The following is a 26,308-nucleotide window of genomic DNA, read 5'->3' on the forward strand; positions in this document are numbered from 1 at the left end:
AACAAAAAATATCACCTGGAAATGTTCTTCTGTTTTTTTACATCACATGGAAAATCTTATGTTTTAAAGACTTTGTTTTTAAATTGGAGAATTTTACACAGCAACCACATAAGCCAAAAGAGAAAGGAGAACTCTAAGCCACAATCCCAAAAATTTTTTGTAAATTAAAACCCCATCTGCTCTCCAATTTCCTCACCTTGTTTGATTTGCAAAAAGCTAATGCAAAAGCTAATGCTTCGGAAAGTCATCGTCTGAAGAGAGGCTGTGACACTATGACTTTGTAGGGATATTTATATGTTGAGGAAACACCAGATCCCGAAGAATTCCTCCGCATAGAAGCGGGGTTACCTGACAGACCAGAGACTCTCAAAGGCAGGAGACAATGGGCTTAACTGGTGGAAATAAAAAACAAGCGAGTAAAAACCCAGTCTGGCTACAGCTGTCAGACCAGATGTTTCAGCCACACATTGGCAAGTGATAAACTCAGGATTACAATTATGTACCCTTACCTGACCAAAAAAGGCAAACAATACCGATGTTTCTAACACATTTTATGATAAAGACTGTTTCGATATCGAGAAATAAAATCTTACAAATCTGCCTTGTAGAATTTATAATTAAACTCTTTTCCCATGCCTTCTTTTTTGTTACAGTAATGAACTTATTTTACAAACCTCAAAATCTGGATTACAACTGCAAAGAATACCACACTTCAGCTAACGACAGAAGCCTAGTTCAGGGTAATATTAGCAACACTATGGTAAAATATTACAACAGAGACCATTTAAAGTTTATAAAATGTAACAGAATATATTAGAGAGACATGTGGGCTTAATTTGCCATTCATGCAGATGTAATTCCTTAGACCCCCACATCTCATCTACAACTGTGCGCAGGAAGAACCAGGCCAATATATTGCACAGAAGAACACATAGCTTTGGGTGTTTGACTACCAGACTATAAATAGATTATAGTCTACTTAGGCTACAACTCAGTTCCAGAAGGATTTTAATCTCTGCTCTCAGTGGAAGCTAAGCTGAACCTTGACTCTTGAAATCACATTTGCCTTTTGCAAATTAACCTCTGTTACAAAATGAACAGAAAATAAGACATTTGTATATGCACTCCTATACGTATACGCTCATATGACAAAACATTAAAAAACTGAATTTCCATTAGTTGTTATTAAATATTGAGACATTATTATGAGACATGGGCTCATTACATGAATAATGAGTAATAATAACAAATAATTATTCATTATTTGAAATGTTAAATGCAGATCAATACCCATAATGGTTAGATTAAAGGGTTTATAGCACTTGAACTATAGGGATCTTCTGATCTCTAAAACGCATGAACCAGAGGAAATCTGTTGCATTTAACCTAATTACTTCATTATGAGTGACATAAGAACCAGGTCCAGAATCTATGTATGAAATGGAAAGTATTCAGGTTCTTAGATACCTCAAGCAGTGTAAGTTTAACTGCTTGGAGAGAAAAGTATTTGCTTATGGCATGAACACACATTCACACCTGTTGTTGGAACAGTTTCCAGTAACAGAACTAGTTTATCACAATAAGTGTTAATACTTTATTCCTTTTTCTGCTAATCCCATTTTCTGTTTTATTTTAACTGACTGCAGGATCGCTACAAAGTTTAGGGCCCTGTTGGGCTTTAAAGCTTATGTCAGTTTTCAACATTTTTATAACTATAGCTCACATTGTGCTGGTGGTTTTAAGAATCTGTTTGAAAGCACTTCAGTTCAGTCCAGTGCTGACCTTTTGCTGAATTAGGGTCAATGGAAAGGTTTTGTTGAAGAAAAAGATAATGTATTAATAATTAGACTCCCAGTTGAATGCATATGTAAATAAATATCTATGTTGTATCGTATGTGCTAAGGGATCTGTTTATAACCTCCAGTTATTAAGGTGGAGGCAACTCTTTTCCACTCTGGACCAAAACTTTGTTTAACTTCATTTTTATGGAGCTCTTGAAGGAGGCAAGGCTCAGTTTCATTTTAACTATGGGTCTGTTGTGGCTCATAGTACAGCTCACAGCAGCCCAGCTGACCCCCAAATCATTGATTTGAAATTTAAGCAGACTTAGAGTTGAGCCTTTAAATTAGACAGAAGATTACATTTTTTGAAAAGAGGGTGATCCTCTCCTGTTATAGTTTTTGGGATAGCTCATCCTCTGAACCCCTCTCTGGGACTGCATGTTGTGTAAAGACCCACTGTTCCTCCTGCTCCTACTTTTGGGTTCACCTAGCTGAGTCCTGCCTAAAAAACCCCTGGTTTACTTCCTATAGTGATCCCTGGTCTGTCCCTCTCACTCCCTGGTCTCCAAGGCTCTCCGGCCTCCTGACGTGTGTAATAACCTGTCGTGCATGAGGAGCTGTGCTAGCCCTGCCAGCTATAGCATACATCTTAGTCAGTGTACCAAAACACAGACTTTTATCTATGCAATATTATTAAATATGCTCCCTGGGGTGGCATGAACCCAACACAGCACACTGGTTTGGAGGATATTGAATTTATTTCCCATGATGGAAGAGGCCTTATATCTCACTTGGGGTTTTCCTCTACCACTGTACCCCAGACTGATGAGGTCATTTCTCTAAGAAGAATCTCATTGCAACAGCATTTGAAATAAAAGAAATGAAAGTTGTTTTTAAGAGTAATAATGTTTTAATTCAACCATTTAAATCTAATGCTCCCAGCACTGAGACCCTTACTCATCCCAGACTTCTACTAAAGTCAGTGGGGAGAGTCATTTGTACAATACATACCCCCAATCATACCTAAACATAAATCAGATGATTTCATTTTCATGGAGGACAAAAAATTATGGAAGAAGAAATTGATTTGCTTTTTTATGACGTAGACACACGTGTGATGAGAGTTGTCTGAAAGGCAATAATTGAAGTACTGTGTCATCACTGGGGAGAAGAGTAGGTCCTTTGTCAGTGCGTGCAAAGGCAGACCACCTGTTCCACAGCCTTGGTGTGGTTCCACTCATTTACTTAACGTCCAAGTCAGAGAAATGGGACTTTGTGGACTGATAAAAATCTAGTAAGGGAGAACTGTGCAGGTTCTGTATGGTGACAGCATAATCTTCCAGCTAAGAATATTGAATATTCCTGTCTTAGGGTGCTTTATATGTAGCAGTTTAATACCCCCCCATATCTCCTTTAAGTAGTCTTAACTGGCCTTAAAATCAAGGTACCCAAAATGACAAGCCATTTGTGAAATGCCTGGCCTACGTTATTTTGCAGCAAAAATGCCAAAAAGTTCTCCGTGTTTTCTCAAAGTCCTGTGCGACTTGTTAGTACCTTCGGCATCAGTCTTTCTGCTGATTAAGGGTCCTGTGCTGAGAAATTCCCTCCTCCCCACGGATATATTTTATAATATTTAGCACTCAGTGCTTTATACTATCAAAGCATTGTATGCATGCTATCTAATATCTCCTAATTGACTCATACATCTCCTATTAAAAAAGCATCTAGAATTAATGACATATGGTATTGCTGGCTTTTATACAACACATGCAAACTGAGCTTTCGGGTTTTACAAGAAACGTGGGTAAGCTGAGATTCCTTTCTGAAATCTGACAAACACTTCGCCGTACCCGACTTTCAACAGAGTGGAAATGAACAACGATGCAAATTGGATCTACGCAATTATCGATCAGGGACTGAATGCGCACACAAACACCAGCATGGGCAAGGGCGAATCTACAACTTTCAGAGCCAACATTTTCGGTTCCTTAATGAGGTGCACACCAATTACACGGGTTTCCCACAGACTTTACTCTCAAGATCTGTAGAATGCATGAGAAACAAGTCAAGTCTGTCGTTTTGGTATCCATCAAAGCTCTCTTCCATGTGAGGAAGTGGCTAATTTGTCATTTCACACTCAAAAAGGCGTGAAAGGCAAAACGGAGGGAGGTTAGATGGAAGACAGGAAAGGGGGGGCTGCGACTCATGAGAAGAGACAGTGGGCTTGATTTTGAGCTTGTGTTTGTTGCTGCATATCAGGAATAAAATCAATGAAATCACACTGATGTAAAATAGACAAAGATGAGGCCAGTGTTTCTTGTTTATATGGAAAAATTTACACTATTAAAACCGAAATATGGACCAAGGAACAAGGAACACTCTACAAATGAAATTATGGTGTATAGCAAATTTCTGACTTACAAATTTTATTTACACATGGACATCTTTTGTTTTATTTAATTATAATAAAAGTATTAATTCAAAAAACGCAAATTTTCAACTTAAAAATACATAAGAGCTTTGGGATAAAATCCCAAAGAACACACACATCTGAGGAATGTCATCTCTGTGTCAAGAGCACTGGTCTCAGCCACTAAATATTTTCCCTCATCGTCTTTGATTTTAGCTTTGTTGTTGTCTTTTATTTTTCTTTTCCTCTGCATAAAACAAAGCTAGCAAAGGGCCAGAGAAACAGTCAGAGTCGAACCTTTGGAGAGATAGGAGAGGTGCAGGCAGGAATCCCATTATTTGTTAATAGGATTTGTGCACATACCTCTCATGGACCACTTCGGAAACAGACTCCTAAGCATCGCAGTGGCAGTTTCAATTAGAGTCAACATTTCATTTCAGCAGATGGACTGCAAACTGGTGGCTACTCAAACTCTAATGAGTAACATTTGATAAGTCCCCTCTCCTAAACTATGATTATACTTTCTCTTTTTTTATGGGGAGAATGAATGTTGTCCCTAAGCCAATACTTAATTTGATTTTTTGCCGAGGCTCTCTGTGCTAGCAAACCCCACCCATGTGCCTCTATACAAGCCCAATGGGTAAATTAGTGGGTATTTTTGCAGATCTGTCACACATTTCTACCATGCTTCTTATTCAGAAAGATGCCAAAGAACTAGAAATACATCTGCCCTCCCCTGAAATGTAGCCACCTCTGGGGTGGAATGTGGCAGCAAATATTAGCATGGGAACACGGACACTAAATCCTATGTGAAAATTATGCAGAAAGTACAGAAAACAGCTCACATAGCCTCAGGCTACCCAGAAATTAGCTAAAAGTGTACATCTTTTCTTTTTAATGAATGCATTTGAAATTATTGCCTGGTGTGTGCTACTCCAATAGGGAACATCTCATTTGGTATAGAATCCCATTGTATAGTCTCATACAGATTAATAGTGATGGAGAGTTATCTGATTTCAGTAAGAAGCAGTACTAATTCATAGGCAAGATGCACAAAACCAGAACACAGTATTTTTTTTTCATGGAGAACGTCCTTTCTTTAAATAGCATTTACAAACTACGTAGATGGTGGCCTGGCTGGTTCATGGTGCCTTCGGTTTCGCTTTTTTTTCATCTCCTGCACATGCTTCCATTTGGCACCGCCTTTGTTCCGCTGCCGCCGCTTCTCCCGGTGCCACATCTGTTCACAGTATTCATCCAGGCTAAAGCTGGGGCTGCTAACGAGCTGGATGTAGTCCTTGTACCTCAGCCGGGACTCCGTCAGCAAATCCCTCACCCGGCCCTCCTCATCCTCAGTTTTCTGAGTGCTTTCCATTTGCCCGTTCTCAATGACATTTAAATTCAGCTTCACGATGGTGTGGATGAAGGTGTGCTCCTGGGCTTTGCAGAAATAGGCTCCCGCATCCCTTCTTTGCAGGCTGCGGATCAACAGCCCATGCTCGGTTTTGATGATCCTTTCGTCGGCCTTCAGCTGTGGGGTTGGCAAAAGAAGAACGAGATACGTGAGTTTCATCGGCATAACCAGAACTCCTGCCAGTGCTATACCGGGGTGGAGAAAAGGCTCGGCTGGCACACGGCATGCCCCATCGCACGTGTGGGGCTTGTGCAGCTGGGGCAGGTACCAGGAGATCCTTTCAACGTTCTGCTCCTAACTATAGTGTCTGTGTGACTGACATTCCAGTGGGCAGTAGTAAAAGATACATGTTGTACAGCTGAAAGGGAAGATAGTAACACTCATCACACCGAAATGCAATGTTAGACGGCATTCTCCAGGGAAGGGTTGGTATTTAGTGCCACAAAACCCACCCAGTTTTTAACTGCTCTTTGTGAGGTATACATAGTGCACCCAATGTACCAGGGTGCTTATATGTATCTGGAGCATTGAGGTTTTATTACACTGAAAATAAATACTAATACTGATTTTTAAAGTGAAATGCTGTGATTCTGATCTTCTTCAACTGGGTTTTACAAAAGGAAGTTGATCCTGGCTTTGACTCATTGAGAACTGATTAAAAGCACCCAATGAGCTTAGAGGAATACAATTCAGTACAATTCTTTTATTGTTTTTACTTTAAGATCTGTGAAGAACTTGTAGGAAAAAAAAAAAACCACAAAAAAACGAAGAAAAGAATGAGATTGCAAGTGAGAGCTGAAGTCTGTCAGAGTAGAACTGTAGTTTCATTTAAGAATGGAAATATTTAAAAAAATGCATCATGATTTCACATGTTAAAAATAAGGTGCACCTTAAAGTAATAACACTGTCACATAAGTTACATATGTGGTGATCTGAAAGTCATTTTCAAAATAATCTAAGACTAAAAAAAAGCATTAAAACCCCCAAAAAATCCAGGATGGGGCATTGGGCACCTAAGTATTTTTGCAGCTGGAGAACGTAGAAGGTAAGTGATTTGCCAAAGAGCATATAAAGATTAGTAGCGGAGGTGGAAGTAGAAAGCAGAGCCCTTTCTCCCGGTGTCCAACACCAGCATTTCCTTTGAAAACGATCCTGGTCTAGTCCAAAGCTGTCACCTCCCCGGCGTGCTGTGTTCTGCTGCCACACAGAGGCTGCAGCACACAACGGCACCGCAGGACCTGCAGTGATGCTTGCTCAGCCTGCAACAAAGCCTTAAACACAGCCTCAGCACTGCTGGTGGCATTGTTATAACGTAGAAAAACTTCAACACAAGGCTGGGGTGGGGGGAGAAAGAACCAACACAGAATCTGGAAAATTTCCCAGAGTGCACATCTGAGCCTCCAGCAAACTTCAGAGGATGAAGATCAGGGAGGCATAAAGATGACTAAATTAGATTTATTCACAGTGGGTAAGCTACACACTGTTTCTTTATGTAAAAAATCTGCACATGATTCCCTTCTCTACTCCATGGGAAAAAATGTATACATACATATGATTCTCCATCTGTTATGATTCTAACTCACTAGTACTTTATCATAATAGGGTCTCTTGGAGCAAAGAAATGGATGAGATGACCTCCCAGGGCTTTTTGCTTTACCCTATTCTAAGTTCCTATGATAATGACTTTGGAAGGGTTGAACAATTTGAGAGACCGTTTAGAGATGACCAGAAAAAGCGACGCATATATATAAATGCATGCACAGAGAGAGAGAGACTTTGGCTTGCTGCTCTGTCAGCTGTAAGTCTTCAGTATCATACAGATGAGGCAGGTGGTAGGTAGGTAAGCAGGTATGTAGGTAGATGGATTGATAGATATGTGGATGGATGGGTGGATGGATGGATGGATGGATGGATGGATGGATGGATGGATGGATGGATGGACGGATATAGGCCTGTGTCCTACCATTGATCTGACTGCAGCAGAGACAAGAAATCAGCTGCTACAAAAGCCTGATCAGAACATGGCTCTGGTTGCCTGGTTCTGTGGCCAAGTATTCTTTGGCTCCTGCCACTGGTTGATGGTATTGGGTCAACTCTGAGCTTTAGTTTCCTTGTTTGTAGACTGTATATAAGCATGCCTACTGGCATCAGCAGGGTGAAATCATACTAATTTCAGGAAATTCCTGGAAAATCGATTGTCCTGACAACAGGTGCTACATGAGCACAAGCTATGTTTGATTTACTACAGTGAGTTTAAACCAGAGAAATCATGGTCAAAACACAAGCACATACACAGTAGATAGCAGGGAGACAGACTAGAAAAGATCACTTTTCCTCCAGAACCTACAGCACGGGGCAGTAGTCCTCAGTTTTATCAGCTGGTGACACTTCACTCCAAGTAAACATACCTTTCTTACAGTAAAAACAGAAGCATAAAATGTATAAATGAATCCACAAATAAGTAGCTCTAGGCAGAAATATGTCTAGGGCAGGTGCTGCCTTGTGGTGCTGTACTCCACAGAGAGAAGCAGAAGCAGGGGCCAGGTGGAAGTGCTCGGGGGCTTGGCTGTTACAATATGACAAGGAAGCCCCTCTTTCTTTTGCCCAGGCTTCATGTCAACATGAAGACCCAAGTTTGATAAATTTAGGGAAAAGGATGGGAAGAAGCAGCTAATATCCAGACATTTGGGTTTTATAAGGCATTATGCAAAGACCAAGTTCCCACATTGAGTGAAAACAGGACCAATCTCTTTGAGCTCAGGGCTTGATGCAATTGCAGCAGTAGCATCTGCCTGTCGGTGGCTCTGCCAGTATTGTAGTCTAGAGCGCCTTGACAGCTGTGTACCTCCTACACTTGGAAGATCTCCAGCTGGCTGTTTCGGCTGGCTGGGCGCCAGTCCAAAGAGCCCTCACTAGTGCTTCGCCTAGTTCCAGTGAAAGGAAGGCAGAATAATGGCAGACCTAGACTTGAAAAGATCACTGGACCCCCAAGTCCAGCACCCTGCTACTCATAACTATTTACCATTTGTGTAGCAGCCGTCACTTTCTAGTCGTAAACGTGTTAACTGATGGAGTCGCCCCCCCTCTGCCTTGGGATACCGCAGAGAAAGCTAACACAGTCTAAATTGGTTGTGTCCCTTAATCCCAGCCCATCATGACTCCTATTTTTAATGAAGCAGCGCTCTTACAGAATGTCCTGTATTAACCTTATATATTGATTTACGGCGACTGTCACCTCCTCCTTCTCTGTGCCTTCATTGTTCATTCCTTTCTTATCCTCTGGCAGGATGAAATTATGGCTCCGATTTCACACGTATTGAGCAACACTTCATTACTGTTTTCCCTCCTCACTTCTCTTTTTGGTATCCTGTTTATGTTGTTTTACCCATAGGTTCAGAACTCTTCCTGTCTTTCCTCTCTACTTTTCCCCCCACAGGGCTCTGGAGTTTCATAAACACCTGGCATTTCATTACTTGGTAGTAGATCTTTAACCTTTCACTTGAACGCTTAATGTGCTCTTTGGTTCCTGACCTATCAATGTAAAACATAGTTTATTAAATTTTGAGGAAAATGAAAAGACTAGTTAGATAAAAGACACAATTTTGTTTTGGTCAATTGTGGATTCACTGCTCCCCACCCCCGCAATATGTCATAATCAATGTCTCTTCAAAATATTTGTAAATAGGTTTTAACAATTCAGAAGCACAAAAGGCTTTAATTCATGAAAACTTGCTGACATGTGCTTAAATTTGAGCACACAATAAAAATTAAACATGAGAGACATAGTTTTGTTCAATAGGGAACAAATTATAAACCACAAAAACGAAGCAATTGATTACCATTAACTTTCTTCGTGGAGTGGGAGCAGATTTTTGACAATATTTTATCAACAAATTGTATTTTTCATGCTTCATGATAAGCACATAAGTTTGCCTAAAATTACATTACCTGAGTTACGGCACATGCCATAGATACTGTCAATATTTGACAAAGGGAAAATATTTCCGTGTAAATCAAACACTTGATTTTCACAACCTGAATTCAACAATGGAGGAATAATAGGCATTGCCAATAATGATGGCAAATCTTTAAACAATCAGTAAGTTGGAAAACAACCAAGGATTTGAAAGTGCTGTGGCACCAGGTTAGGTCAATGCCTTTTGTCCTTTGCTAATGATGTGTTTAGATAGCTCCCACTTTACAAATAATTCACATGTCAACTCTTTCACAGTTAAAACACTGCACCTGTCTGGGAGAAGAAAGTGGCTTCAAAGCTTGCCGTCCCTCATTAATCAACATGTGAAAAAATGTTAGAGGTAAAGCTGGACTAATCATGGGTTAGCTGCAACCCCTGAACAAATTGAGAGGGGGAGAAAGGAAAATGAAGAACATTTTCTGAGAATTCACATTTGTCTTTGCTTTTTTACTGTTTTCTTCTTCATCCTCATAATTTGACTGGAAATAAAGATCACTCTGGGACTCTTTTGGCATTATTGTAACACATGACTTTGTTTCTCTTTTACTGGGAAAATAAACATTTAATTCCAACACAACTGTAGAGTTAATTTTTCTTTTTTTTTTTTGGTAACATCTTTTTTTATTTACCAAGAAGCCACAGGAAAAATGAAGAATGTGTTGCTGGTACAATGTCATTATGGAAATGCATGATTTCTATTATTTTCAAGGTGAAGTTAAATTCTTATTCTGAGACTATATTTTAAACTCCTACACCCCCCCAGCATATTCCAATCAAAGCAGAAATGTCACGTGCTATGTCTTACTTCTTTTTTTTTTCCTGTGAAGATGTAAAAAATATGTCTTACTTAAGAATCTCAAGTTATTAGGGAAAAAAAAGGCAATGAGGCATATAATAAAATAAAAAAGTGAAAGCGTGAGAGCTATAAGTAGTCCCTATGCTGCCAAATTAATCTCTTCTTATTTTTCCCACTCCCTTGATCTGTTTCTCATTGACCTAAGGATTCAAATACTGAACTACACTCCTCTAACAGAAGGTACTACTTGTAACTCAGTCCTTGGTATATGTCCTCTACCTTACTCAGCTCCCATCCAACTCTTAGATTGCAGGGCTGGCATTGAATCTGTGACCTTTTTTCACAAGATATCTGCTGACCAGATATTTCTAACAAAGAAAATCACCATCACGACACAAAAATCTCCAGCCGCAAAAAGATATGGAAACTTATGTCCTGGATAAACTCAAAAATGTGTTCTTGGTCTGGCTAAAATGCGGAATGGAAACAACAACTCTTTGCTCCGATGGGGGAGCTAAGGCACAGTCTCGTACCTGGCACGATGTCTGGTCCAGGAGTGGGTCAAACCCTTGTACCTGCCAAACCACCAGATGGTCGTTAAGCTGGGTCTGTCAGAAGAACACAGCCCAGGGCTGTGGGGCAGGAATATGGAAAGGGTGAGAATCGCTGAAGGAGAAACTAGAATGTCCTCCCGCCTTTTGCTGTCTTTATTTTCTGCCCCAGGTATGACTAGAGCGGAAAGGAGAGAGTTAAAAGCGATCTGCACCTATTCTGTCACTTCAGACCACATGGGTTGTTCTATCCCCTGCAAGGGGAGGTGGCAGCTTGGCAGACCGGGGGCCGCAGGAGACTCGGGATGAAGTGCAGCCTAAACCAGGGAAGCTAATACTTCTCAGAGCCATGGGGCACCAAAACTAATGGCTTTATAGGGAGCCATGCATTTGTTTTTTGACAGCCTATTATATATATATAATGTAACACAGGGGATTTCTTTTGAGAAATAAATAAATATCTGCTCTAAGCTTCAGAAAACTTCAGCAGTTTAAGACAGTATGAACAGATGATGTCCCCACTTTTTTTTTTTTATGAACTCCAGCCACCGAAATGCTTTCCCTCATCTCGGTGACTAACCCTGCGCGCACAGGAACAAACACGATCAACTGCGTGAGCAACACTAAACACAAAAGCACTAGATATTGGACTCCTGACCTTAAAATGGCCCCAAACTACAGAGAAATGTACTCCCACTGGCAGCAAAATGACCTGGTGACAGCTCCTGTACCACAGGAGATCCTGTCCCTCCCCACAGGTTGCTCTGCCTGGAAGTCACATTCTGAACCATGACCCTAAGGGTGAAATGTCGGGGACACCCTGCTGGGCCAAACGCTTCCCATCCAGTCTGGATTTTGCCCTTTTCCTTCCCTCAGGAAGCTGTAGTGCGTGTCCGGGACGGTGCAAAGCCATCTATTTGTAAAGCCACGTTTAAAGACTTGCTGAGACAGTTCCAGCCCTGGAACTAAAAGTCCGTAACCTAAGTTCCAGGCGCGTGGAGTCATTTGCAAAGCATGGTATCGTCATCACAATAAGTTACACCACTAAGACATGCACTAAAATAATGTACAGTGTTATTTGAGAAATCTGCTGCAGGAAGGGGGAGAGAGAGCAGAAAATATAATTGTAATGGGAAAAGTTATGGTAAGGCATCGGCTGAGCAAAGATCAAGCCACACATTAAACATGAGCACACTGTTTCTGTCACATATGGTATTTTTGTTGAATTGTGGTACTTTGAAAAGAAAGTCAATTACTCTGCCCATCTTTGAATTTTCTAGGAAGGCCTCCAATTAGGCTCTAATACCAATGGATTCATTTCCACTGATAAGTCAAATTAGAAAACCTGAAAATCTCAGTTTCTGGATCCCCGAATTAACAAGGGATTAACATTTTAACCTGCAAATACCCTTATTCTATGTAATAGGAAGAGTGATTGTTCAGCATCTCTACAGACCCAGTCATTTATTTAGGTAGCCATATATGAAATTAGGAACTTAACTGCAAGTACATGCATTTGAAAATGTGACATTTCTTGATTAGTATCTTTAACTCAAAAAATAATAATCAAAAAAGCTGCTGCTTTTTTTTTTTTCTAAAAATGATATCTCCCAATATGATGATTCAAAATGTGCCAGCTGAGTTTGCTCAGAAGGAGTTCAAGTTCTTAGGGCCCTGGAACCAAACCAGGTCAAAATAATAGAAATTCTGTTACTCTAAGAATTTTCTGGTGGGAATCAAACAAAACTAATTCCTATACACTGTCTTTAAGCAATTTGATCCTGTAATCAATGCGTGCATATGCACTTATATAGGCTGTTATCTTCAAAGACTGCAAAAAAAATATATAAAAATAAACTAACAAAACCACCCTAAGGAGTTGCGGAACATGTGCTCCAACTTCTATTTTATCAAAGCTAGATCACAGAAACACTGCTATGGCTTTAGGGACAATATGTGGTAAAAAGCTGTTTGCCTACTGTTAGCATTCATAATGTAGAAAATCTGTCTGCATATTTCTCCTTCAAATTTTCTTCTAAATTTGCCTCAAAGGTTAATCTAGCCTTTTAGCAAAGCTTTACTTTTCTCATACAAACAGATGTCAGACTGTTTACACAGAGCAAGCCCAGTAAACATTGCTGTAGAAGGCTGCTAATGTGCAAAGATGTATGCTGTGTGCCTGCTGGAGCTTCAAATGCCGTCACACGCACGCACCCATTCCCTCTCTCGCTCTCAACACGCTCATCCTTGGTGTACTGGGGCGTCCTGCAGTATTGGACACCACCGTGCCTGGGTACCTGCCCCAAGTAACAGGGGCGAGGTCACTGCCGTAACGAACCTTTTGGAAATGCAAAGTGTGGTAAAAAATAATACAACTTCAACTTCGGCTGTGCCGTAGAGCTTAGCCTGCCCTAACTGTTCAAAGTTGGTTTGACCTGCAGTTTGTTCGACAATCAAATAAGAAAGATAGCTTGAGCTTGGCTTCCTATCTGAACATTTGATTTATGAGAAAATCAACTGTTTTTGGTTTGACCTGCAGTTTGTTCGACAATCAAATAAGAAATATAGCTTGAGCTTGGCTTCCTGGCCTCCAGAGCCCTATCTGAACATTTGATTTATGAGAAAATCAACTGATTTTTTTTTTCCCTAAATTGACAGAGATAAAACTCAAAAGCAGCCCTTCAAAAGAGGCTTTCAAATCTTGAAAGTGTGACTTCTTATGATACAGGAATATTACATTCTTCACAGGCAGCTGCCTGCTTTACACAAAGTTTGTAGCTCTTTTTGAGAAGCTCAGGCACATGCTATAGTTGCAATACATTATTTTAAAAAATTATTTAATCTCCTTAAAACTTGACTTAACTTCCTGTTCAGAAAAAAAAAAACCACACACACCCCCCCAAAAAACCCCAAAAATGCAAAAAACCTGTTAACTATCTTCTTAAATTTACTTAAAAATGAGCCTTAAACACATGGCTAGGATGAAGGAAGTACTTTACGTGACCAAATATATACGTGCATTTACAAACTGCTGCCTTAGGGAAGTAAAGCACAATTCCATACCGGACAATTGAAGGTAAGTCAATCAAAGCACGGACAATGAATGCCCATAGGTTTTGAAAGGCTGGTACACTTCTAGCTGGGTTTTCACCGCAGCCACTTGCGTCTGAGACTGTGCTTGGCCAGCTGATCAGAAAACAAGGTGTTTTTTCCAAGTATGGAGGTTAGAGGTGCTGTTTCAAACCAGCAATCTCTTCTGGTGTTTAGTGCGTGTTGTGGGAAGCACTGTGTCTATAAATTAATGATGTTTTTATTCTCAGCAGAGGAAAGAATCTTTGCCAATCCAAAGCTTGAGTAAGAGAAGGGGAGTAAATTAAAAGTACCGCAGTGTCATAGTCGGTATTCAGCCTTGCGGGTCTTTTTTCTTTTATCTGGTAGAAAATCAGAAGCGCCTTGTAGCCCCTTACTCTGGCTTTCTAGGCCAAGACATAAGTGGGGTTGCAACTTCGGGACGACTGCCATGAGTCACGTGTCACCCGGCGGTGATGCTCTCCTGGGCGCCTGCCCTGGCCTGCATCTCCCCAGCCTTCGGAAAGAACCAGCACATTTTCTGCACTCAGAGATGAATTATCATTGAGAGTGGAAGGCCAGTTGGGTGTTTGATAGTTCCTGACATTTGAACTGTTTTTTTGTCTCAGATGAAATCTCAGATTTAACAAAAAAGCGAATCTAACACCTGGGACCAGCTCATTTGAAAGGACAGTTCTTTTCCCTTTTCCTTCCCCGTTGCCATGGTTGCCATCACAGCAGGACTTGGCCTCAGACACAAAACCGTTCATGTAAGAGAAAGGCTATGAAAACTCCTGAGGTCTGGACTCACTCAAACCCAGTCCGAATCATTCCCAGCACGCTGACCTCTTGGGCACCTCAGAGGGTCCCTTCGTCACTAGCTCAGAGCGGAATCAGCAGGACATCGTGAAGGGGCTCATGCGGGGACCTGGAGGCTCCTCCAGGGCTTCCCCACCAGCGAGCACCCCAAACCTGCCTCCTGCAGGAGTTAAGGGCCATCACAAGTCTCATCACTTGCTTTCTAATCCAGACGCAAGGTGCAATTCTTTAACCTGACGTGTCTGCCTCAGCACAGAGTGCCATTTAAGAAAAAATACTCAGACTCCACTAACAAGAAAAAAAGCAAATAAAAAGCTTCTTAGTGCACAGACCATTCCTCCTCTAGGGAGAGATGAAGAGAAGCAGCAAGCCATACGTGCAATTCTTAGCTATACTGCTTAACATGATAAGGGAATGCAATCGCCACTTAATGCAGCAAAGATTTTATTCAAACAAAGGGTTTTGAACGTACTTTTACCTACAGAAGCAGCCGTGTTAAATAATGGACAAAACTGTTTTTTTTTTTCCAGTACTTTGATTTTTTACCACTATTAAAGCCTAATTTATCTTTTTTTTTTTTAAATAGAATGAACATGTAGGTCAAAATAAATATCTAAAACCGCTTATGACACAGTGCAAATGGCTCCTCTCTTCCCCACTGCATGCCCCAAATGGTGATACCAGAATGCTATGTGATACCTAAGGTGAGGCAAGGAAAAGTAAAACATCGCCTAATCCCAATAACTCCTGCCTTTCAATGCTCAGCTGAATTCTCTATAGAGGAAACTTGCCTTGATGACTATAACTTACCTCTTCTCGATGTTCTTCTCCAGAGCGCTGAATATACCACCTAATAGAGGCTTGCTGGGACTTAGGAATACATTCCAGAAAAGTTGAATTAAATTCAATGCCAAAAATCACCTTTTCATCAGCATTTTCATGACTAATGCCTGGAAAGCAAACATGGTACAAGAGATTAACCCTGACCTGTTTTTTAAAGCAATGGGAAAATAGCCTGATTCAGAACAGATGCTTTAAGAGTGACTGAATTATAAAAAAGCAAAAGGAAACTTAACTTTTAGTTTAAACTATAACTGTGAGGATTTAGAGGCGGCTGCTAACCTTCCTTCGGTGCAACTGGTTTTTAAGGAGGTCAATAAAACCCGTATCATGAGCATGCTGCATTTTAAAGTTGAAGCTTTCACCTTTGAGGAATTTAAAATCTGACCTGCATATTTCCTTTAAGTAACCAACTACTAAACCTGAGTTAAAGCTGCTAAAGGTAGGTTGTATGGTCCGGTTTGTTCATCCCAAATGTTTTAATGGATTCACAGGGCTAAAGTAAACTGAAGTTTGCCTTCCTTCAGTATAATTTGAAATGCTCTGTGGTATGTTTCAAACCAAACACCGAAGGAGCCATGTGCGGATCTGGGCTCCTTTCTTGGCTTTCTTTAAAACCCGAGCAAGTAATTTCTGATCTCTGCATCTCCATTTCCCTTTTCAGTCTGTCTTATCTGTGTCTTATCTGCCTTACAATCGGACTAAAGCTGTGTCTTACAGCCTGCCAATAATAGAAAGGAAGGTGAAAGCAGTGGTATCTCCTAAATCAGCAGTTAGCTCAACAACAAAATGAAAACAATTTTGGATTGTTTTTTCAATATAATAAGTACCTATATGAGATCTATAGAAATTCAAGCACTCTGCATTAAATGCTTTTCTTTTATTTCACTGTGCCACTGAGATTTCAGTAGAGCCAAACAACTTCACGCAGCCAGTGAAGTCTCTGGGAGGGAATCTCACACAGTGGAACACTGAATTTAAATAGGTTTTGGGGTCATAATGTTATTAATTACAGCAATTGGCATAAATAAACCAAGAGCCTGGAGTAGCACAGGTCAGCTTCATGGTTTTATGGCACACAGGGGTCATCCCCAGCTGGATAAAATTTCTGTTGGTGGAACTACATTGGGGCAAAGGATTAATACCAATTTCTGTGCTAAGTTGTTTTACATTTGTCTAGTAAAGCCAACTCTTCCAGTATCTCTTTATCCTTCCAGGAAAATGTGACATTGTCAGCCTTTCTGCTAGCTTTTCTATAACCTTGAGCTTTGCACAGTCTCAGATACCACTGTCTGGAGAGCCATAGTAAGCATCAAGCAGGGAAATTCTGGCCCTTGGGAGTTTTGTCGTTGACTTTAATGGAAATGAGATTTTACCCTGACTTTTTAACCATGTCTGCAAGCACACATGTACAGTCAGAATCCTCTGTACTGTGCAACAGACTGAAGTCTTTGATCCTGTGGCAAGCAGCTCTGATTTCTGCAGTGCCTCACGCCGAGATCTGCAGCAGGCATCCAGCACCACAGCGGCACGAAAACAACCAGAGATCAATGGAAAGTGGTGGCTCATCCCGAATCACACGTTCGGCGCAGCGATACAATCGATACTGTTTTGACTGGCTTGTTCACTTTACTAAGCAGCTACAAAAGCCCCAGACAAACCCGAGCTTGGTTTTGAATGCTTCTCATTTATTTTACGCTGCCGCAGAGATTGCCGCGCAACCGCAGGGTTTCATACTGACAGCGCTCGCTGCACGAGAAGTGCTGCGGTTGCCAAAGGAGCAAGCCAGACCCTTTGGCATCTGAGAAGAGGGTGTGGGAAAGGGAGGGGGAGCCAACGGGGAGGGGGGTAGGCGCTTGGTAATAACAGGAGTATTTAAGTAGCTGCGGGGAGGGGAAGGGGCTGGTCTGGCAGCTGGAGCTGAGCTTTGGGACTTGTGTCAAGTGTATGCGGTGGAAGAGGAGAAGATGGCGTGTTCCCCGTTCACCCCTGTGGGTTTCCTCACGGGATTCTCTCCCCTGTTTCTTAATGAACGGAGGTCCTGGTAGCTATTTGCAGGGCTGTGTGTGATGTTTTTGCTCTACGGGCACATCTTCCTCCCCTGGGTGAGTGCTGGGGAGCGTCACCTGTAAGAGGTAAGAGGCTGCTGACCCATGCTGGCTGCCCCTTATCAGCCTGGCTCCCCAAATTTAACTGCGGGAGGATATATATGAAGTGTGGAAAAGGCAACTGCTTTAACAGTGTTATTCTGCTGGGCTCAGCAGGTTTTTGCAAACAGATGGAGACCCTTACAGCCAACTCCGTTGTCAAAGTGACTAAAGAGCAAGAAAGGTGCAAAATACTCACTGTCTTCCACATCCCAGCACTGTGCAACGGGGTCTCCGTATTTGACATCTTGCCTTCTGGCTCGCCTATGGGAAGAGCACGCAAACTTGTAACACTTCAGGCATAATTGCTGGAATTCCACAACAAAATACAGAGGAGCAGAGCAGATGTGGACTCGCATTGCTCCCACCCTACTGCTGACAATTACGGTCTTAACTAAAACCAGCCTCACCCTCAAAGCTGCATGTGGCCTAGAGAGATTTGTACAATTGACATCAAGGGAAGGGCCTGTGATTTGGGAAAACCACTGGGAGGGGAAAGAGAAAAGGCGAGAGAAAAAAAATCTGTCTAGAATAAAGAGCGTGCAATATAGTGACAGAAAGACCATCTAAGCCTGCTTTATGAGTATGGAGCACAGATCTCTTGGCAGGGTGGACTGTCTTGGAAATACCTAAAAACATCCTTAATGTCGTATGTCATGGAAAAGATCTGAGGTTCAACAAGTGATATTCAAAATTGAGCTCAGGATCAGCCCAAGGTAATACTGACTGGTAAACCAATCATTAAAATGAAGAAAGAAAAGCATATCTGTCAGTTTGGTAACAAACAACTGACAAATATGATTATCTTTCATCTTCATGGACAGAAACAATGCTTGAGACAATGATCTGAGATGATTTGCTCCCTTCCACAACTAACTTGTCTGCTAACCTCTGAATGTGTTACTTACTTAAACTCACTGTGATTTAGTACAATTTCAGTGTAATAGCATTAAAAAAAAAAAAAAGTAAACTCTTCCTCTGTGGATGATTGCATTTGTCTCCCAAGAGCTACAAAAAAAAGTTGTATTTCAATTTTTTAGGAGAAGAAATGGAAACTGGAAAGCTGTGGAGGAACTGGTTCCTCCCTTACAGCCACACTGAAGAAAACAGGAGTGGGACCTCCTATGTGCGGAGCAATGTCTCAGCAGAAAACCAGGTTCCTGAGGCTGAGCTGTCCACTGTGGTAAAAGCTGTAGACATGCTGGAAGCACAGGCTGCTACACAGAAGAAAAATGTTCAAGCAACTGCTCCACTGGAGGATTCCCAAGGCCAGTCACCCATCCCTTGTTTTGGAGCCACAGACTTTTGGCCTTCCCACCATACTGCACATCTGTTAACAAGCACGGACCATCAATCTCCGTGTCCCAGCCCACCTCAGGCTTCAGCAAGCCTCATGTGTCACTAACTTTGCGGTGAGCCTGAACACTTGCCTTTCTCCTTTCATTTATGCTTCCCTGAATTTAGTTTGCTTTGGCTTTGAGGGAAAACACGTAAAGTTCTTTGACACCATGACACCATAACCTAGGAGTCATTAACTTCAATGGTTTGTCTAATTGCTCAGGTTCCAGCCCTGCAACTGCTAAGGTAGAAAGCCTCAGTCTCAGCTCAGACTGCAACCTCCAACCTTCACTGCAAGAATTACTGTCAGGAAGGCTTTGTCCAAAGGGGAATGAAGAGGCTGTGAAGGGCCCTGGCTCAATGAGTGAGCTCAGAGCTCTGCCTAAATCAGCCAAAAACTCCAAGAGACACATCCAGCAGCTTAGGTACCGCATTGCTAGAGCCTGCAGTGTGCTCTCCCTCCATGCAGATTCATGCTGCTCTCCTAGCTGGTGAGTACAGAAAGTTCAGATGGAGCTTCTTTCACTGTGGAAAAACTGCTCCCGATGCGGTCAAACCACAGTACTTAAATCTCTGTCTCCCTCTCATGGCTAGACCATAAATACAATCGATGAGCGTGACATGCTTTGGAGTTAAACCAAACAGGAGAAGATTGTTTGTTTAGCTCAGGGGATTAAATGTATCTTATTATTGACCACTCCGGGGTACTATGTTAAACTCCACTTTATAACTACGACGATGCCCTATGCAAAAGGCAGAAGCTTAAGAGAGGCTCTTGCACCTCGGGCGGAGTCAGCACAGCCTGGACCTCCATCTGAGCATCTTGTGCCTTAAAGCATTCGGCATAAAAAAGGAAAGTGACGGATTTATGATGTTAGCTGCGGTTGCTGAGTTACTGTCACACACACTTAAAAAAACCTATGTTATCTTCACAGTTCTTTGAGCAGAAATGTGAAACTTGGCCAGAGTGTGATCAAATTTTAAGGCAAATGACACGCTCAGTAAAAAGGCAACAAGTTCTGATTGGGAACCGCTAAAATTCTTGCAAGCAGCAAGATCTTTTACAGCACGTTGCATTTTTTTTCTTACCTTTTAGAAGTGGGGGCATATCTGGAGCAGGAGTTTCCATCCCAGGCACAGTATGGGTCTCTGGCAAGGCAGCAGTCTGCACAAGCCTTCCCATACGTGTGACATCTGTGCAGAGAGAGCTGAACCAATCCATCCCTGGAACCAATGTACAATTGTTGCTGCAAATCAGGCAAAGCGAATGAATTAGGAGCATTCTCCAAGTAGCCCATTTAAAAAGTTCCCTTCCTCAGTGCCACACTTGCAGACTTTCAACCTTGCCCCAGATTTTACAAAATGGGGGAGAACTCCTCCTTCACCGTAAAATGTTTCTCAGGGCTCAGCGTGAATTGGCCAGTCCTCAACGAACCCTGACAACACGGCAGGGAGGAGAAGGGGTGGCAGTCTGGAAAGATACCGGCACTCGACACCCTGACACCTTTAACTCCGTGCTGCAGCAAAAAATCAGAAAGAATGGTCTGATAGCACATTTAAAAACGAGTGGCTGGATAGCTGTGACGTTAAGAATCTGGGAACTAGGGGTGGCCGTGTGTGAACAAAACTTCATCTTCTGCTTATGATCCTTAGGTAGGATGGGGATAATATTACTCCCCGCTCCCCAACGCGTGAGTAGTTGCCGGTTGAGACAAGGGTGGTCCAAGCGCTTGCTGTTGAGCCGGGGCTGGCTCGTGCGGCACTTCCAGCTGGCCTGCCACCTTTTTTCAGGGGAGACGGGACCCAGCTGTGCTGTGCGTGCCTGAACGCAAAATACCTCCTGGTGTGAGGGAGGCGTGCTGTGCCGGAGCTGCTCCGGCCACTTCTGCCGGGCACGGAGGGACGGCTCCGCTGTCACGCTGCCTCCCAAACGTGCACGTAGCCGTCACAGGGCTTGGAGCTGCCACGGAACTGTTTCCCATCGGGAGATTCCCAACTGGGACTGGCCCCTGTGGCTGCCAGGATTGGACCACCCAGATTTAGACTGCAGTTTCAGAGGAGGGGGACTGGTTTTCGGTCTGTGTGAACACAAATTTTAGCACAATGAGGCCCTGATCTCTCTTGACTACTAATAAAAATAGCAACAATAATAGTAATAATAATTTATTACTAGATTGTAAAGAGACGAGTCTTTCTAGTGTCCGGAAAGTGAATGTGCATTGGCTTCATTCACAAATCCTACTACCACGTGACTAGAGATTTGCTTCCATGAATAATTACCAGCTTGGGTACGCAAATTACTGTTTGTAAGCACATGTGAATTAGGCAGGCAAACAAGTTCAAATGTATCTCTTTCTTTCCAGATATATTTTAAGAGTTATTCAGGGAAAGTTTAGCCAGTAAATAACAGGCATCACCTGAAAGTAACAAGCTAAGTGTTCGGTGTACCATATATCCTGCAGTAATTAAATGAGCTTGTGATTACCTGCTTCTGAGAAATCTCCATGGTCGAGATAAACGAAGGATGCTGAAAAATGAATTAGTAAGGTGCATTAGTTTACACATTTCCCTGCTTTTAATGAAAAAGAGAACAGAAGTAAACTTAAAAAAAGTAAATAAAATTACAGATCCATTTGCTTGGTTTAAAAAAATATTAAAAACAAAAAACCTGAAACCACTACCTTCATGCTTCCAAAAATACCTTCTATAAATATTCCCTGCTGCTTATGGGGCAACTGACTTTAATTCTTAGAGCTTGCATCCTGTCCCATCCTGGAGACTGGGAATGAGCCTTCACATCAGCTTAAGTTCTTATTAAGCACTATTTGAAAGGCTTAGAGGGAATTTAAGGGATACATAGGCAGATCCTCTGCACCAGGACGTATTTCACTGCTATGAAAGAGTGAAATTTTTGCCAGTGACTGATGTAAGAACAGGACAAAGCTCAGAGCATTATCTATCACCTAATAGAAGATGATTAATCTGAGCCTATTGTTCAACGTTAATGCAGTTCAAGGAAATAAGGGATGTTTTTTCAGCCCTTCACCCCTTAAACTTTATGGGTTCAAAAACATAGAGGTAACAGTTATAAATGTTACCAATAAAAAAGTGAAGGAATGTCTGCTGAGCAGGAAAAAAAAACCTTTTTTTTGCTTTAACTATGATATGGTACATTTGCCCTTGACGTTATGTCTTAAGAATGCAGCAAATTGGTGCAGAGTGCAACTGCTGATTACTTGGCAAACCACTGAGTAATCTTGAAATTTTCACAGTGATATTTATAATTGGTGTCCAAGACAGTGGGAAGAATACACAGAGACACTTTAATTCAGTTTTATCATACACATGACATATCAAAAGGTATATGGAGAAATATACTCTTTGAAATAATTATTAATGAACCCCTCCTTACACTTGGAAAACACTGTCTCTAAGTCCCACAGTCATTTATTTGGTATGGGCAGAAATTCTGGGTAAAACTTCATATCGCACATAGGAAAGAGGGTGTGTGAGAAAGTAATCAAAATGTCAGAGATGGAGATAAAATTTGATGAAAACAAAAGGTGAAAACTGAGGAGCTATACAGAGTGAGTAAAAAAGTAAAATGCGAATGCAAAGAATGAAAAAGGAGCTAATAAATTGAAAAGAAAATCAGTGGGGAAGACACAGGTTTCCATTTTCCTACTGTAACAGTACGTCGACGTCAGCTCCCTCACCAGCAATGAGGTTAATAAGAAATTGTGCCTGTGCCACAGAAAGGAAGTTTGGACTTTTATGGACTAAGTTTTTGGACTAAGCTCTATGTACGAAGAAGTCATTGGTGTTAGCAGGGCTCTGGTTACTTTTCTTCTTTATCACTCAGCCAGAATAACCAAATCAAAATGGTAAAAAATGTCGAGTCAGCTTTCACCAACAAATTAAAACACATTGAATTAAACCTAACTTTTTTCTTTGTGGGTTTTCTTTTTGTGTTTTTATTTTGTTTTGTTTTCTTTATGTTTTCGATTCCTGAAGTGTATTTTTAAATAATTTTTCTGTATCTGTGGAATTTTGCTTGTTTATTTTAAAAAAAAAATATAATAGTCACAAAGATGAGACAATGGAAAAACTAATAATAAAAATTAAAAAAATCTGGGCTCATAATAAGATTCCAAACTAAAGCAAGAAAGGATAAATGAGACTTTCTATAAGTCTGAAAAATCACGGTCTCTTTGGTTCTGGACTTTTTTCAATTGACTTACCCAAAGGATACCAAGGCATTTAAAAACTTACATAGTGTCCCTCTGGAATCTTGAACCAGTTCCAGTAAACAACCAGACCAACAAAGCCAGTTTGGACCTTAAAGTCCCCTGCATAATATTTAATTGATGTGTGGCTGTTAATGCTTACCTTGAATATCTGCAGCTCTTCCAGGACCACCTCTTCCTTAGTCCACTTCTCCTTTGTGATACTCACAACTTTCAAGACTGTGCCGATGTCTGAAACAAATACTCATCATGTAAAACCCAAAGTTATGTTTCAGTACATATGTGCCACTCCATTTCATGCCCTGAAGATAAAGCTATTGTATCGCGACTGTAGCCTTCAAACAACATCTATCCCTATCTGCATCTATTTCTATCTACATAGCTCTATAAAATACATTTATGGTTTTACTGTGTAGCTAAGCCAACACAATTGTAGGCTGCTCCTGGCAGGAATGGTCTAACTGTCCTTGCTACACACACACCGACAGACACATGAACACAGACAAGCAGGTCTGTGCTGCCAGCTAGAAGTTTCTGCACATTTCCTTGAGCCCCAAAGAGATCCAGTGTAGGGGACTAAATTGGCAGAAAATGATTTCCTCTTTTTTATAGACTTAATTTTCATCCAGTGTAGCACCTTAATCAAGTAGATTTCATTTTAATGTGGGGAGTTATGCAATGCACTTTTTTAATTCATCTTTTCATTTTAGGGAAATTTTTTAACAAAATCTCCATTCAACATCAAAATCTTAATTTAATCATTTCAGAGTTTACTTCTTTGGAGTTATCTAGAGAATTTTTTAAGTTAAATCTATTCATCAGTTTTAACCTGAATTCCTGCTTGGTGAAAAATACAGCTGCTCGTATCATCTCAGAGCATTACACATTAGTGAATCTTGAATGGTCTTAAAAAGAACCCTTAAAAACTGCTCAGGGGAAGTGGGCTGGGTGCTGGGATGTGCAGCGTGGAAATGACACAGTGCAGCTTAGTCCTAAGCATTATGCATACTAGTAAAATGATGAAAAATAATACTTTATAATGGAAAGAATGAGATTTTCATTCTAGTTTTCCCAAACTACTGAAGATCATATTACCAAAGCCAAAAGGATTTCAGTTTGTCTTACATATTAGAGCTTTTGTTTGTTTGTTTGTTCGTTCGGCATAATTGCCAAAGCATGCATATGTGCAAGTTGGTTACGTATATTCAAATATATAATAAGCTTCTGCTGCTCAAATCTCCTGCTATATCTCGCTATATAATATTTGAAATTTTATCTTCGAGTTTATTTTTTTCCATAGGGTGAGTTTAGAGGATAAAGGAAAAGAAAACACACTTTGAAGGCAGGCACTGCGAATAAAGAAGTCTCTGCATATTACGGACTGCCACCTGGTGGCCGCACGGCCCGCGCCGGCCTCGGCACCTCTAAACCGCATGATTTCCTCCGAAAGAATTGCCGTCCGTGCTGGGCGGGAACGATTAACCTCGGGGTTTTCGAGTTCCCGATCTCTCAATATGATTTTATTCCTATGAAAAATTTTATAGGGGAGGATAGCAAACATCTGAAAGCAATCTCTGTAGCCACTAAAAAAATATCTTGTTCGTTTTAACGAGTGAACTCATCTTTTCGGACAGCTGAGTTTTAAATTATTTTTCTCACTACTATTAGAAGAAAAGTCAGTTATAGTGAGTATTCCTAAATCCTACGCATCTCAGAGCTTGGGAATATGTTCCCTTTCCTTCTCTGTTGATTATATTAAAGATTGCATCCAGAGAGCAACAAGGATTTTCTGTCATCACAGCTAAAGCTTATTCTCAGCCTTCTCAGGCAGCAGAAGAGCAAATAGCACTTTAATGTTCTTTTTCACGAAACTGTGCTTTTCTCTCTGACGCTTCTCTACTTGACTTGTGGGGATCACAGAGGGACTCTTACACCGTCTTTTTTTGGAAGACAAGATTTGTGAGAAGGATTGAGTCTGAAAGACACAAATGGTCCAAGAGAGAGGCTGCCTCTGGACTCGCGCGTCTGACAATGCAGCTGGGAAGCTCTTGCCTCAGATGTGCCTTCAGGCTGAGACAAGCCGTACCGTGCAAGGGGCAATGCTCTGTGACAATTCACTCCTTTCCCCAAATCACTTCGGAGTATCTGTACCTATCAAACTACACTGTATGACACCAAATTTGCTTATAGGCCAGAAAAAATGCTGTGCAACCCAACAGCACTGGGTCAGGATTCAAACATAAACCTTAATTTCCCTGCAGCTCATGGCAGCAGCTTATCCACTGCCCTTGGATAAACCTTTTCACCTCCGTGTACTAAGTTTCACCTGCTGTGAGATGGGGATAATAGCAATGACCTCCTTATGAAAATGTTCAGATCTACCAGTGAGAAGTGCTTTAGAAGACTTATTACTAGTGAGAGAAGGTCGAATTGTGGATGAAGAACAAGAAATCCCAGTGGAGTAAGACAGTAGATTATTACTTCCAAAATGTTATGAATAGGTATGTTAAAATTTCTTAGCATACCATGCTGTTGGGTGATTCATCCAGCGATACTAAATTTAATTACTATGGTAAAACTAGACTTTTTTCCTTAAGGCATATAACTATCATAAAAATGTAAATAGACACATAATAATCCACAGAAAAACTGCAAAGCAAGTTTCTTGCCTGACAGAGTAGCCTAACCCGCTCAACCCTGGTCCTCTTTTTTGGAGCTGTTCACGTTGCTAAGTAATATCTTTAGAAGTATTTAAGCGGAATTGTTGCCTTAGGCTCAATTTTAAATCTTTCTTAGCTGTTCAATGTCACATGAGATTTAATGCTGAAGCACCATGTCACTACTGATAATATGAAGTACTCCTTGAGGTTATTAAGGTTAATTTTTTTTCTTTTAATTGGTTATTGATGTGCTGCCAGCA

General features: G+C 41.1%; 1 protein-coding gene across 1 annotated transcript; it reads right to left on the reverse strand.

The window, feature by feature from the left end:
* Window positions 1-4,921: 4,921 nt before the first annotated feature.
* On the reverse strand, window positions 4,922-24,914 carry LOC104625127 (semaphorin-3D-like; the record flags this gene model as incomplete). Its single annotated transcript, XM_010292673.1, has 7 exons — window positions 4,922-5,722; window positions 15,627-15,766; window positions 18,003-18,067; window positions 20,231-20,388; window positions 21,627-21,668; window positions 23,531-23,631; window positions 24,724-24,914. Coding segments are annotated over 7 exons (1,111 nt in total), but the record flags the coding sequence as incomplete, so codon positions are not given.
* Between the last annotated feature and the right edge of the window lie 1,394 nt (window positions 24,915-26,308).

The sequence above is a fragment of the Phaethon lepturus genome, unplaced genomic scaffold (genome assembly GCF_000687285.1).
Source record: "Phaethon lepturus isolate BGI_N335 unplaced genomic scaffold, ASM68728v1 scaffold17008, whole genome shotgun sequence".
In the NCBI taxonomy this organism is placed as follows: domain Eukaryota; kingdom Metazoa; phylum Chordata; class Aves; order Phaethontiformes; family Phaethontidae; genus Phaethon; species Phaethon lepturus.